The sequence below is a fragment of the Asterias rubens genome, chromosome 1 (assembly GCF_902459465.1).
Source record: "Asterias rubens chromosome 1, eAstRub1.3, whole genome shotgun sequence".
NCBI lineage: Eukaryota > Metazoa > Echinodermata > Asteroidea > Forcipulatida > Asteriidae > Asterias > Asterias rubens.
The window spans coordinates 28,002,916-28,016,172 of NC_047062.1; the positions used below are offsets into that span (position 1 = coordinate 28,002,916).

General features: G+C 36.4%; 1 protein-coding gene across 2 annotated transcripts in view; it reads left to right on the forward strand.

Moving 5' to 3' along the window:
* LOC117289676 (alpha-(1,6)-fucosyltransferase-like) overlaps positions 1-13,257 on the forward strand; it is a 66,617-nt gene that overhangs the window by 40,078 nt on the left and 13,282 nt on the right. For both annotated transcript variants that reach the window (XM_033770909.1, XM_033770918.1), the window contains 4 exons: positions 328-458; positions 2,770-2,968; positions 9,513-9,627; positions 11,351-11,588. In XM_033770909.1, coding sequence (XP_033626800.1) covers positions 328-458; positions 2,770-2,968; positions 9,513-9,627; positions 11,351-11,588 — 683 coding nt within the window. The remainder of the gene's footprint in view (positions 1-327; positions 459-2,769; positions 2,969-9,512; positions 9,628-11,350; positions 11,589-13,257) is intronic.

A 13,257-nucleotide genomic window follows, 5' to 3' on the forward strand; every position in this document is an offset into this window, starting at 1 on the left:
TTTTAATTCTTGAACCAGGTGGTGTGAGGGTACGAATTGGGTTCCTCCCTGTTAGAATGAAAGTAGAAGTTAGGGGCAGATTCAGGGTCAGGTTTTAAATCAGTTTTAGAGTAGGTAGTAGAATAAAGATAAGTTCAGGTTTTTAGACACACTAAAGGTCCAAAAATGGGTCTATCAAAGATGAAAGAAAATTCTGTTGCAATTAATCAAAGATAAGCCACAACCTTGTATTTGTTCGCACCAACACCTAATGTCTCGTTTTGATTTAAATTTGGTAGGATTTAAGGAAAAGGTAATGTTATGTTTGTTTTTAATATTTTCTTGTAGGGACCTGGTTGAAACAAAAGAGGCAGACTCAGAGGAAGACCAAGCCCAGTTATTAAAGGATCAACTTGTCAAAGCTAACAACCTAGTTGATGTATTGAAAAAGGAGAGCAGTCAAACTTACAGTAATAAAGGTATGTACAATCCAATCATTCAATTACACTGAAATAAGAACATCATTGTCTCGCTACTTCAACGACCAATTGAGATAACATTTTCACAGGTTTGTTATTTTGTGCAGATGTTCAGATACACCAAGTGAGAAAACTGGTCTTTGACAATTACCAAAGGTGTCCAGGGGTGGATTCAAAAAGGTAGTCCTAACTTAGGACTAGTCCTAGGCAATGTTAAGAGGTAGGACTGGTCCTAAGTTAGGACCAGTAACTCATACTAACTTAGGACTGGTCCTATCTCTTAGCATTGCCAAGGACTAGTCCTAAGTTAGGACTACCTTTGTGAAATCCACCCCAGTGTCTTTAATAAAGGGTTGTGGTACTTTTTGAAGGGACACACAACACAATATCCACAGACTTACATTTAACTTACTGAGTTTTATAATAATAATGGTAAAAAGCTTCTTTCATAATATTACTTGGTGAGGTGCTGAAGTTTTTGAGAAATTAGTATGTCATGAAAACAATTTTTGTCTCAGGAGACGAAAAACTGTTTTAACATGTACAAGGAATACCAGTAATGGGAAATATCCAAGGATAATACTGTTGTTACTATTAACCCTGGACGATATCGAAAATTTTGACTGGCGATATATCGTCAGGTAAATATCGCCGATATGACGATATATCGTGAAGATTTTTGAAAATTGAAAGAACCCTTCAGAAGGGGGCAACAATGGCTCAATCGCACGCTAAAAACAGTTTTACCGCAAGGACGAAGACAAGACAAACAAAACATGACTGTTGTGTAAAAGAAAAAAAAGAAAAAGAAAAAAAAATGGACTGCGTAAATTAGATAAACTTTATTCAAACCGCCTTGATGAAAATTACTGAATTAACATTACATCCATATTCCATGAAACAGAAAACGTAATATTTTTTTGTTTTACATCACTGGCTCTGAAGCAATTAAATCATATTTGTACCTCAATCGATTGGAGTGTTGCGATTTCTAAAAACCCATGGAGGAAAAACCTGGTGCCGCTATTTTTATTCCAATGCGCTTACAATCATCACTATACACGTGCATGGATATTCACAGTCGATTCGCTTGTGTTGGTCAACTCACCGTCAACACGACCAATGCTATTTTATATAGCTGTATGGCCAAAATAGTTCCAAATGCAGGAAAGCGCCCTCTGTTGTCCATGATGTACAATACAAGCTCTGTGAAGAAGCAAGATGGCGGCCGACGGCTTTTGCCGCCTCAAGATAATTTTTTTCACGATAAAAAAAACCTCATTTTATTACCGAAATGTTACCAAAACTAGTAAAAATTCTCTTTTGGCTAATACTTTACATTTCTATGACTCTTTTGTGGATTTTAAATATATTACTGGAGGTTTTGATGGTGAGATTACGGCACCTAGCGAGTTGACATTGAGTTGACGGCAAGTAGTTGGACCCGTATTTTCAGTGCGTCCGACATGGTCCGACATTTCCTGAAGACAACGTGGTGATTTCTGGTCAAGGGAATTTCCCCTACAGCTTTGCACCCACGCGTGGGCATGGAAACACTCGGTTCATTCATCCCCTAATAATAACTTATAAGAATAACCGTGGGATCGAGGTGATGGATACTGCTACGTGGTGATTTCTGGCCAAGGGAAATTCCCCTACAGCTTTGCACCAACGCTTGGCCATGGCAGCACTCAGTTCATGCATCCCCTAATAATAAAGTACCATAATAACAGTGGGATCGAGGTGATAGATACTGCTCCGGGTATTCACACAGCACATAAATGGTTCAAGAACGTTGGTCATGCTTCAGCGCTGCAAAGAGAGACCACCATGTCTAGATTATAGACATGATGATGTTTACAAGGTATGCGTTCAGCCACAACTTTCTTTCGAAGTCGTAAAAGACGGCATCAGCCCTAACAAATCTTATTTACCTGTGAGATTGTAAGAAATCCGTGGGAAAATACTTGATATTTTGAAAGATATCGTCTATGAAAAAAATATCGTTTTGAGACGATATTTCGATAAATTCAAAACCAACATTGATATTGGCGATATTGTTTTCAATATCTTATCGTGACGATATTATCGCCATACAGTCCAGGCTTAGTTACTATGTACTATTTTGTTGCATTTAGTTGTCTTCTTGATCCTTCTCAAAGTGCTATATCTGTCATCAATGAATGAGTTCCCTTGTTCCATGTTATTTCTTCTCTTGCTATCATTGTCAAATTCTTTTTTTACTATTCATCCTGATACTCTAGTAATAAACACATAAGTTAGCTCACTGTTTTGCTCTTTCCAATCCAAGATGAGCCATCTGCACATTCTTCCTGTAGTACTGGGCCAAGCACAGACAGTGAGAAACTTAGACGCCGCATTCACAATGATGTGGTTGAGATATGGTACTTCTTAAAGTCTGAACTGCAGAAGATTAAGCTGCTGAGTTCCAATGAAAACATGAAGGAGAAGGTCAACCAAATACTGGTGGATGGTGGGCACCAACAAAGGTAAAGTTTCAATACAATTTATCATTAATGCTTGTTTTTTCTTCATGGTTTTCCTTTTCATTCAGTTGAAAGTTTCTTTTAAAGAATGTGACATGGTTTGATGCAACCATTTTACACAACAAATTTATGTTAAGGAGAATGGAGGAGAAAGTGTGGATTTGTGGATAGAATGTACCAGCCAAAGGCGAGTACATTGTAATCACAGCTCTACACTTTAGAGTCTATTTCCCCCATTGGTCATGTAACATTTATATTGCAAAGTAATTCCTTTATAAAAACAGCCCCATATGGTTTTTGTTGTGTCAGTGTTTTGTGCACTTAAATGACAATGTGCTTATTTCAATTATCATTATCCCTATATATCAACAAGAGTCAGGCTTGAGAGAACACATTTTTTCAAGGCTGTGTTTTTCCCCTCAAAGATAATTGGTGATCGTGGAATGCAAAGCCCTTACAGAAACTTTGAGTCCTAGATGATCTTGTAGTACAATCAAACCACTATTTTGAGGCTGAACAATGTATGCAAATGATTTCCCTGCAAAAAGATTTGTTTTGTCACTAGGTGAAGCTTTTTCTTTGCTTTGTTTTGTTTTGTTTGTTGTTGGTTTTTAGTGCACCTTGATGAACACCCAGCAGGGTGGATACGTGCGCATAACAAGTCTTATTATTAATATTATTATCATTGTTATTTTTATTATTATTATTAGCTGTTTGAAATTCTACCACATAACCACATTTCCCATAGGCTGAGGATCCAGGAAGCTTTTACCTCATGTAGAAGTTCCCATAGGCTGAGGGTCCAGGTAACTTTTAGCTCATGTAGAAGTTCCCATAGGCTGAGGGTCCAGGAAGCTTTTAGCTCATGTAGAAGTTCCCATAGGCTGAGGGTCCAGGAAGCTTTTAGCTCATGTAGAAGTTCCCATAGGCTGAGGGTCCAGGAAGCTTTTAGCTCATGTAGAAGTTCCCATAGGCTGAGGGTCCAGGAAGCTTTTAGCTCTTGTAGTTTTTTTCCCATAGGCTGAGGGTCCAGGAAGCTTTTAGCTCATGTAGAAGTTCCCATAGGCTGAGGGTCCAGGAAGCTTTTAGCTCATGTAGAAGTTCCCATAGGCTGAGGGTCCAGGAAGCTTTTAGCTCATGTAGAAGTTCCCATAGGCTGAGGGTCCAGGAAGCTTTTAGCTCATATGTAGAAGTTCTACCAACATTCTGAACTACTATTCTAGGCTAATTGTTAACATAATAACTCACTAGGTAAAGAGCAATGGAGATATGTTGATATTATAAAACATTGTGAGAAACTGCTCCCTCTGAAGTAACCTAGTTTTTTGAGAAAGAGGTAATTTCTCACTAAAATAAAAAAAAATACTGCAGCTGTAGCCTTTTAATATGCACCTCAAAGCGCACAAAGTTGATGACCAATTGGGCCCAAATGCTAACAGGTTTATTATTCTATGCATATAAATGTTAGGATACACCAAGTGAGAATCTTGGCCTTTGACAAAACCAAAGGTGTCCGTGCCTTTTATAGTGTCTTTGAATTTGTTCATAAAAAGTTGCTTCATCCAACCATGCAGTTCATTATCATTAGATAGATAGATATAAACGTTTATTCAATGTTGCAAATAGTGTATAATACAGAGTAATATGGACAAAATAAAAGTAAATATAAAATATATTAAAAGATGAAACAATAAACAAAAGGCAACATCTAGGTCCGGGGAGAAGCACAGCTTTTGTTCCCCAGCCTATGAACAGACAAAAAAAAACCAGACAGACATTAAAAATACAGGACAAAACTAACAGGACAAAATTGACAGGTGTAAGACAGAAAATAAAGCCGTTACAATTTCTACATACAAAAAAAACATCAGAATCTTAGTATTCATTAAGAAAACGAGTTTTAAGTTTTTTGGTAAAAGTTGAGAGAGTACGCAATGATTTAAAAGAGTCATCCAGACTATTCCAAAATAAAGTGCCACGCTGGACAACACCATTTTTAGACAACGAGGTTCTACGATAGTTAACATACAGATTTTTCCTAGCAGCGCTATGGGTATAATAGGAGTGGATGTTTGAGGTAAGTGTAAAACTGGAGTTGAAACAAGCAGGTAAAAGATTATTCATATATTTATACATAAACTTTCCTAAGTTAAGATGATAAAGGTCAACGAATTTTAACAGTTTTAAATTACAAAAGAGAGGCCCAGAGTGCTCACAATAGTCCGCTTTTGGAAATAACCCGAACTGCACGTTTCTGAAGAGTGAGAAGTTTATTACATTTAGGTGTTGGACTTCCCCATGTCAAAATTGCGTAATAAAGATAAGGTAAAATAAAAGAGTTGTACAAGGTCAGTAATATGCTACAGGGAAGGAAATTTTTAAGCCGATTCATTATACCTATATTTCTAGATATTCTAACTGCTATAGTGCCAATATGCTTCTTCCGAGTCAAATTTTCATCAATATGAATTCCCAGAAATGTAGTACCCTTAACCTGCTCAAGATTGGCATTATTTAGAATTAAAGGAACAGACTGAGTGTACTTGAACTGGCTAGCACAAAATATAATATAATTTGATTTGAGAACGTTTATACATAATTTTTGTAAATAAACAAAATCAATCGGGTATAAATTAACTTTTCGAATAATTTCGAAAATGTTGATAAGACAGAAATGGGTCTATAATTTCCAACATCATGCTTGCAGCCTTTTTTATATATTGGTATAACCTGAGCCTTTTTTAACCCATCTGGAAAAACTCCAGCTGTTATAGATTTATTAATTAGCGGCTTAGCCAGGGAGTACTTAGCCTGCTTAATATAACACAGGAGTTCAATTCATCAAATCCAGATGCCTTTAGGAAACTTGTTTAGAGTGTCTACAATTTCTCCTTGCATAATGGGTGTCAAGAAGAACATCTTGCACCAAGGAACGTTTCAACAGGAGTGTTACATAATGGTAGCTTGCTGGCAAGGTTACTCCCTATGTCAACAAAGTACTTGTTAAAGGCATCAGCGATGTCTTTGCTAGCAGTAATTTTGTTATTGTCATCGGTACAAAAATAAGTGGGGTTCAAACTTTGTTTCTGCTTATTGAGTAATGAATTTATAAGTTTCCATGTACCTTTGATGTTATTTTTTTCCTGATTAAATTTTGTGCACAAGTAATTCTTCTGAGCTAATTTTACAACAGTGTTCAATCTATTTTTATACAAAGTATAAATGGATTTATTGTGTAAAGTACGGGTTTTAAGAAACTTCTTGTATAAGTGATTTTTCCTTCTAATAGAATTGTAGATACCCTCAGACATCCAAGGAGACTTAGATTTATCATAACGATATTTAACATCAATCACTGGAAACCATGCTCCCCATTAAGTACTTTATTTTTTTTCTTGCAGTACCAGTGCACCACCCCCTACAATGCACTGTTGAAAAATAATTGACTTTATGATATGGTTATTGATACTAACAACAGTGGGAGCTATAGCATGTGGACATTATGGATATACTCCTGTCAGTTGGAGAACAACTGACATCTGTTTGATTGTTCGTGTTCGTGTCTCATGCTGAGCTAGATTCTGCAGTGTGTTTTAATGAGTGTGTCAAGCAATGAAGTCTGGAGTTGCATTCATTTATAACATGTAGCATGTAAATTACTTAAGGTGGATTACAAATACAATGTCAGGAAACAGTTTGATGAAGGTTCAGAGCAATGACTTTCTGCTTATTATAAAACAGCTAATGGTGAATGCACTAAGGTTTGTTTTAATTAGCAGAAGGAAACCCAAATGCCTATGTACGTCATGGCATGCATGTTGATGATCATCCTTGACCGTAAACCGTTTTTAGCATTGACCTGTTAAATGTGTGTACATTCCCCATTCTGCAGCTTGTTATTTTCTGTTAATTGTGTTTATTTGCACAAAACCTTACTTGGTAACGAGTAAAGGCTGGAGGTTGATAGTATAAAATATTGTGAGAAATGGCTCCCTTTAAAGTGACGTAGTTTTTTTGAGAAAGAAGTAATTTTCCTTCGAATTTGATTTTGAGACCTCAGATTTAGAATTTGAGGTCTTGAAATCAAGCATGTGAAAGCACACAACTCCGTGTGACAAGGGTGTTTTTTCTTTTATTTTTATCTCGCAACTTGGACAACCAATTGAGCTCAAATTTTCACAGGTTTTGTTATTTTATGCATATGTTGAGAACCAAGTGAGAAGACTGGTCTTTGAAAATTACCAATAGTGTCCACTGCCTTTAAACACCCCATCGTGACGTGCCCTCAACCAATAGGAATAGCAAAACTGTCTGAGGTTTTAATAAATAAAGTTTCATTGTAGTTTTAATGCAGTCTTAAGTGCAGTAAAATTAACTGTAACTTTAGTTTAAGCATTTGTTTACCTCAAAATAATCCATTCTTACCCCAAATTTACTATAGTTTTATTAAGGGAATCAATGTGTGATGACAAGGTTTACGGCTGGTTCTATCAAGAACCAGGCCTCGACGGGTTTAAACCACTAGTTTAAGAACCTCTTCACCACACATTGATTCCCTTATTAAAAATAAAATAAAAAAGCTAAAAGATACGGCAAGTTTAATAAATGACTTGAACAAGGCAAATGTTATCCTAAAACTCCATTGGCACAACTAAGTTCATTTTACAAAAAAAAAAATTCTATAAAGAAATACATGTTTTTGCATTATTTATGGCAAGTGCAGTCAATACTATCCCTCAATGTACAGATCATTTCACTATCCAGTAGGTGGCAATTTTTAATCCGGATGTTAAATGTGTGTAAAATATATAATAGATGTTAAATTTGCATCGGGGATAAAGAATATTAATTTTGGTTTTTACCCATACACCGATGTGTGTTAGCACTGTATACTCAGTACTTTCCCGAGTCCTGTGAAAAAATATCACAGGCATGTTACTCGGGTGGGATTCGAACCCACGACCCTTGCAATTCTAGAGCAGTGTCTTACCAACTAGACTACCGAGGTTGCCCGGCAGCTAGAGGCAGTTCGAATCCTATGTTTTGGCAGCGGGTACCGCAACGATATAATAGATGTTAAATTTGCATCGGGGATAAAGAATATTAATTTTGGTTTTTACCCATACACCGATGTGTGTTAGCACTGTATACTCAGTACTTTCCCGAGTCCTGTGAAAAAAGTACTGTGATATTTTTTCACAGGACTCGGGAAAGTACTGAGTATACAGTGCTAACACACATCGGTGTATGGGTAAAAACCAAAATTAATATGTAAAATATATGTTTCCTATTTCGTATTTTATGCACAACAAATGTCTTTAAAACAATGTCTAAAGCCAGTGGACATTTTCGGTGAACAGTGTTGTCCAAGGCCCACACTTCGTGTGTCATAACATCACAACTTATATATAAAATAACAAACCTGTGAAAATTTAGGCTTAATCGGTCATTGGAGTCGGGAGAAAATAATGGGAAAACCCACCCATGTTTTCGCACATTTTGCCGTGTCAACATGTGTTTACTATAAATCCGTAATTCTCGTTGTCGAGAATTGATAATTGTTTTAATGTTTTCTCAAAAAGCAAAGCATTTTTTTTTTCTGTTCCGAAAGTGTATAATGGCTTTAAGAAATAAAGTACCATGTACATTCATAACAATTAAAGTAGACAGTCCTATAGACAGACAAAGAAAACAATTATGGGCGCATTTTTGTGGAATACAGTGACATACTTTGGACGGATGCCTTAAGGAAGCTTCTGCAGTATTACTGAAGTTTTTGTTGCAGTAAAGTTCTACTCTTTCAGAAACAAATAACCATTGTTTTACTACATCGATACTGCAGTATAATTGCAGTTAAGTCAAGTGAATCTACAGTAAACCAAGAGGTAGCCTCCATGAGCAAACAATCAACAAAAATACTAAAAACGATAACCTCCAAAATACTGCAGATTCACTGTAGTTTGACTTGGGTTTGACTTGACCTACGGTAAACTAAAAATAGAAATACTATCCTATAATATTACTTTTAAAACACTCCAGATTCAATATTGTTTGACTTGGGTTTTTATTGTAGTACAGTTGCTTTACTTTAGGGAAAACTGTACTTGTACTTTACTTTCTACAATAAAACTTTATGTACTTCAGTAAAAGTTTAGTTTTACTGTTGTAAATCTATGGTGGATTATCAGGGGGTGGATGTGGTCCCCACTCATCTGGGCCGTCCCCCCAGGAAGAAGGGGTCACTAAGTTCCAAAGTGGTGTTGGTGTTGCTGGTGCTGATGGTTCCAGAATGGTTGTTTATGTAAGCCTAGTTGAGTTAAAGATGAAGATGACTTGGATCAGTCAAGATCCTACCTGGATGGCCTGGCTGAAATGGGATTGATTGAAGCAACCTGAGGGTGCGACGATGAGCGGTCACAATATTCAGTAATGTGTACATGTGTATACATGTACATTATGTCATTGTGTATGTTTACTTTAAAATGTGTGCAAGAATTTAGTTTACTAAATGTAGTGATGTTTCTGTCTTTTATTGTTTTGATTACAGAGCCATCCTTGTAGATATCTATAACTTGAGCAGGATAGATAATAATGCTGCATGGAGAGACAATGAGGCTAAAGAATTAAGCGATTTGGTGCAAAGAAGGTTTCATTATTTGCAGGTAAGTCATCCAGCATCTGTTTTAGGCAGATCTCCTCATTAGTTCCCAAATTTAGCATTTTTCTGTTAAATCTGCTTTTAGTTGTAAGAAATAATGACCACTTCATAAACATATGAAATAGTGTTTAAAGGGAAGGTACACGGTTGGTAAATACTCAAAACAAATATAACTTAAAAACTGTCTTGGTAACGAGCATTGGAGAGCTGTTGATAGTATAAAACATTTTCGGAAAAGACTCCCTCTGAAGTAATGTAGTTTTTGAGAAAGAGGTAATTTCTCACTAAAATAATAAAAGACTTCTAGCTAAAAGTCTTTTATTCTTATCTGAAAGCACACAAATTCATCAACAAGGGTGTTTTTTCTTTCATCATTATCTCGCAATTTCGATGACCGATTGAGCCAAAATGTTCACAGGCTTGTTATTTTATGATCATGATGGGATACACCAAGTGAGAAGACTGGTCTTTGACATTACCAAACATGTACCTTCCCTAAACAAAATTAATATCAACCCTTATATAAATCCCCCCAATATGAAATATAAAAAATAGCACTTAAGCAAGCTAAGAACACTTAAATGGCTATGTCTGAAAAAGGGGTAAGCTAGAATGCTAACGGTTGTCTGGTTCAAAATTCTGACTGGCACTTTTGAACAAAGATATTGACAGAGGTCGCCAACATAGGGTTAGATAGCTCAGTTGGAAAATGCCGGCATGTTAATCCGGAGGTCATTGGTTCTAATCCCACTCTTATAAATTTGTCTTTGTTTAAAACCCCAACTCATTTAAAATTTACTGGGTCAGTTTTCCTTCTCTATTCCTGAAAGACCGTTAGAGTCATATTTGTGTCTGTTTTCTAGCCTAAGTAGCCCACTCAAGCCATTGTTTCCTTTCATTGGAATGACTTGCTTGCTTTGTAGCGAGTCCAAGGTTGCTTTTACCTGCACTATTGATAACAGCAGGAGATGACTGAGTCGTTTTAATCCAAATTTTAGTCAGTTGTGCACTCCTTGTTAAGAGCACAATTTCATATCTTGTTTCAGCAAAATTTATTCTTTTACAAAATTTCTATGCTAAGGAAGAATTAGCAAGTAATTTCTCTCAAGCAAAAAATATTACGTTATTGGCTTGTAACTTTTTCTGCAAAGCAGTGTTGAAAAAACAATTCTCTGCAATAGTTATCCTACTCCACCACCAAACCTTAGCATTAGGCTGGGCATACCATCTGATCCCAACATTTTGTTTTTGTTTTTACATGTATTTGATGGTTTTAGCTGTGTCCAGCCACTTTGGTATCCTCTCTGTTCCCAAAAGTGCCACTTTCTGTAGCAGAACTACCCTCCCAATTGTGCCTATTTGATTTTGCTGCGTTTGAATGTGTACATACCTACTCAAGGCCACCCGTACACAAAAAGGGTCTATTGACCCCTTGCACGTGCCTCACACGTGGCGACTGCCACGCTCACCATGTTGGTGGGCTCTTAGGTTTACGTGTAAACGCCGCATCACCAAAAATGCGCACTTCACTGAATAACGCACAGTCAAAATTGACCACCAAAATTGCGCATCCAAGATTATTCTGATGATGACGTCAGGTGAATTGGGTCAATAGATATGTTAGCTCCCAGGGCAGGGTTGTGGACCCCGAAAATTTATTCAACTGAAAGCAATATTTTTTTTTATTCACAGTATTATGGATAACATTTTACAACCCTTTCCCTCAGAATCCTGCTGACTGCAGCAGAGCTAAGAAGATAGTATGTAACCTGAACAAGGGTTGTGGGTATGGCTGCCAGGTACACCATGTTGCATATTGTATGATAGTAGCCTATGGTACTCAGCGCACATTGATTCTACAATCTAAAGGATGGCGCTATGCACCAGAAGGATGGGAGAAATTTTTCCTTCCATTGAGTGAGACATGTGTGGATCGAAGAGGAGAAAGTACAACTAGATGGGGATGTAAGTATTCTTTACCGACTACTTGTAAATGATTGTTTCAAATATGCCCCTTTTCTGCTAGTAAGTGTGAAGCACATATCATCATTAATATGCCCACATCACGTATCACAAGCCCAAGATCAAAAGCTTGGAATTTGGAAAAGATTTATGCAAAACAAAGCATACAGTTATGTTCTTGCCTCATGTATTTCACATATACTGCTTTGGAACAGTAAAAGATGGACATTGTGTGACATATTCTGGTTACATTTAATCTCCAGTGTTACATGGTCACAATATTCATGTGATAGTTGTTAACAGGGTGAAATATTAATAGTTCCCAATGTAAATGTTGTGCTACATCTATTGTTTATTACTGTTGAAGCTGTTCAGTATTCATAAATTTTGCTGTACTTTAATTTTTTTGATTTGTATGCTCACATTATTTTGTTTGATATTGCATTATGTGACAGTGTTTTGTCTGATGTGTTTGAAGCATGGTCATGCATGTACTCTAGCATTTCTGCATGAATTCAGAGCTAAGTCAGCAGAATTAACAAGTTTGATAACTAATATTGATAATCTAAGGATGAATGATTGTTTAAGGTAATAATTCTTGCTGTATAGTTATAGTATGTTACACATTTGGCAAAAGAAATTCAAGACATTGTTTTTCTTAAAGGTAGGCCTACATGCATTATGACATCATTTGTGTGTGGAAGAGTGCATTAATTTTCTCAGCTCTTAGCACAACTTCAATATTGATATAAACAAATGTGGCTTCCCCCAGAACAAGAAGCTTTGGATGTGTATTTTGTTCCATGCACTCAAATACAACCAACATTTTTGTAAGTTTCTTTCATTCTGATGTAACTGACAAAATAAAACGCCTAAGCAATAAATCAGTCAGAGCAGTTACTGCCAGCTCAAAAACTATTGTGTTCTTTTGTGTAAATGATAAGCTAATTGCTTTTTACCTTTGTATCTAGGGCTTTGAGGCCTTTTTGGCAATTTGGCGCTTTATAAATATCTTTTTATTATTCTTATTATTATAATTAGGATTGTGCTCTGATGAATTATTACTTCAAGAGTACTGGACATCAGTGAATATGTTAATAAAAAGGACAACAACACTACGAAATAATAGATGGAAATTTGCATCGGGGATGAAGAAGATTAACTTTGGTTTTACCCATATACACTGATTTGTGTTAGCACTGTATACTCAGTACTTTCCCGAGCTCTGTGTAAAAATCACAGGCATTTTACTCGGGTGGGACTCGAACCCACTTCCCTTGCAATTCTAGAGTAGTGTCTTACCAACTAGACCACCGAGATTGGCCGGTAGCTAGAGTCAGTTTGAATCATACGTTTTGGAAAATCTTAAGTCATTGTTCTAAAACAATATTTGTTGCAAAACCCTTACATATTTCTTCACACTATGAAAGAAAAACAATTCCATTCTTACATTGAGTAAACAAAATAGTAGTTAATTATGTAGAAGTAATGATCCTAATATCAGTCTTGCTTTTCAGGACAATGACTGAATTACTTACAATAAATGAGGTTGGAGGTTTGAAGTATGTACATTTACTTCTATGTAGACAGCAACCTGTAATCTCTTGCATCCGTTAAGTCAGGTAGGGTGTCATGGCCGAGCAGTATAAAAGCATCACATTCTGCTTGTCAA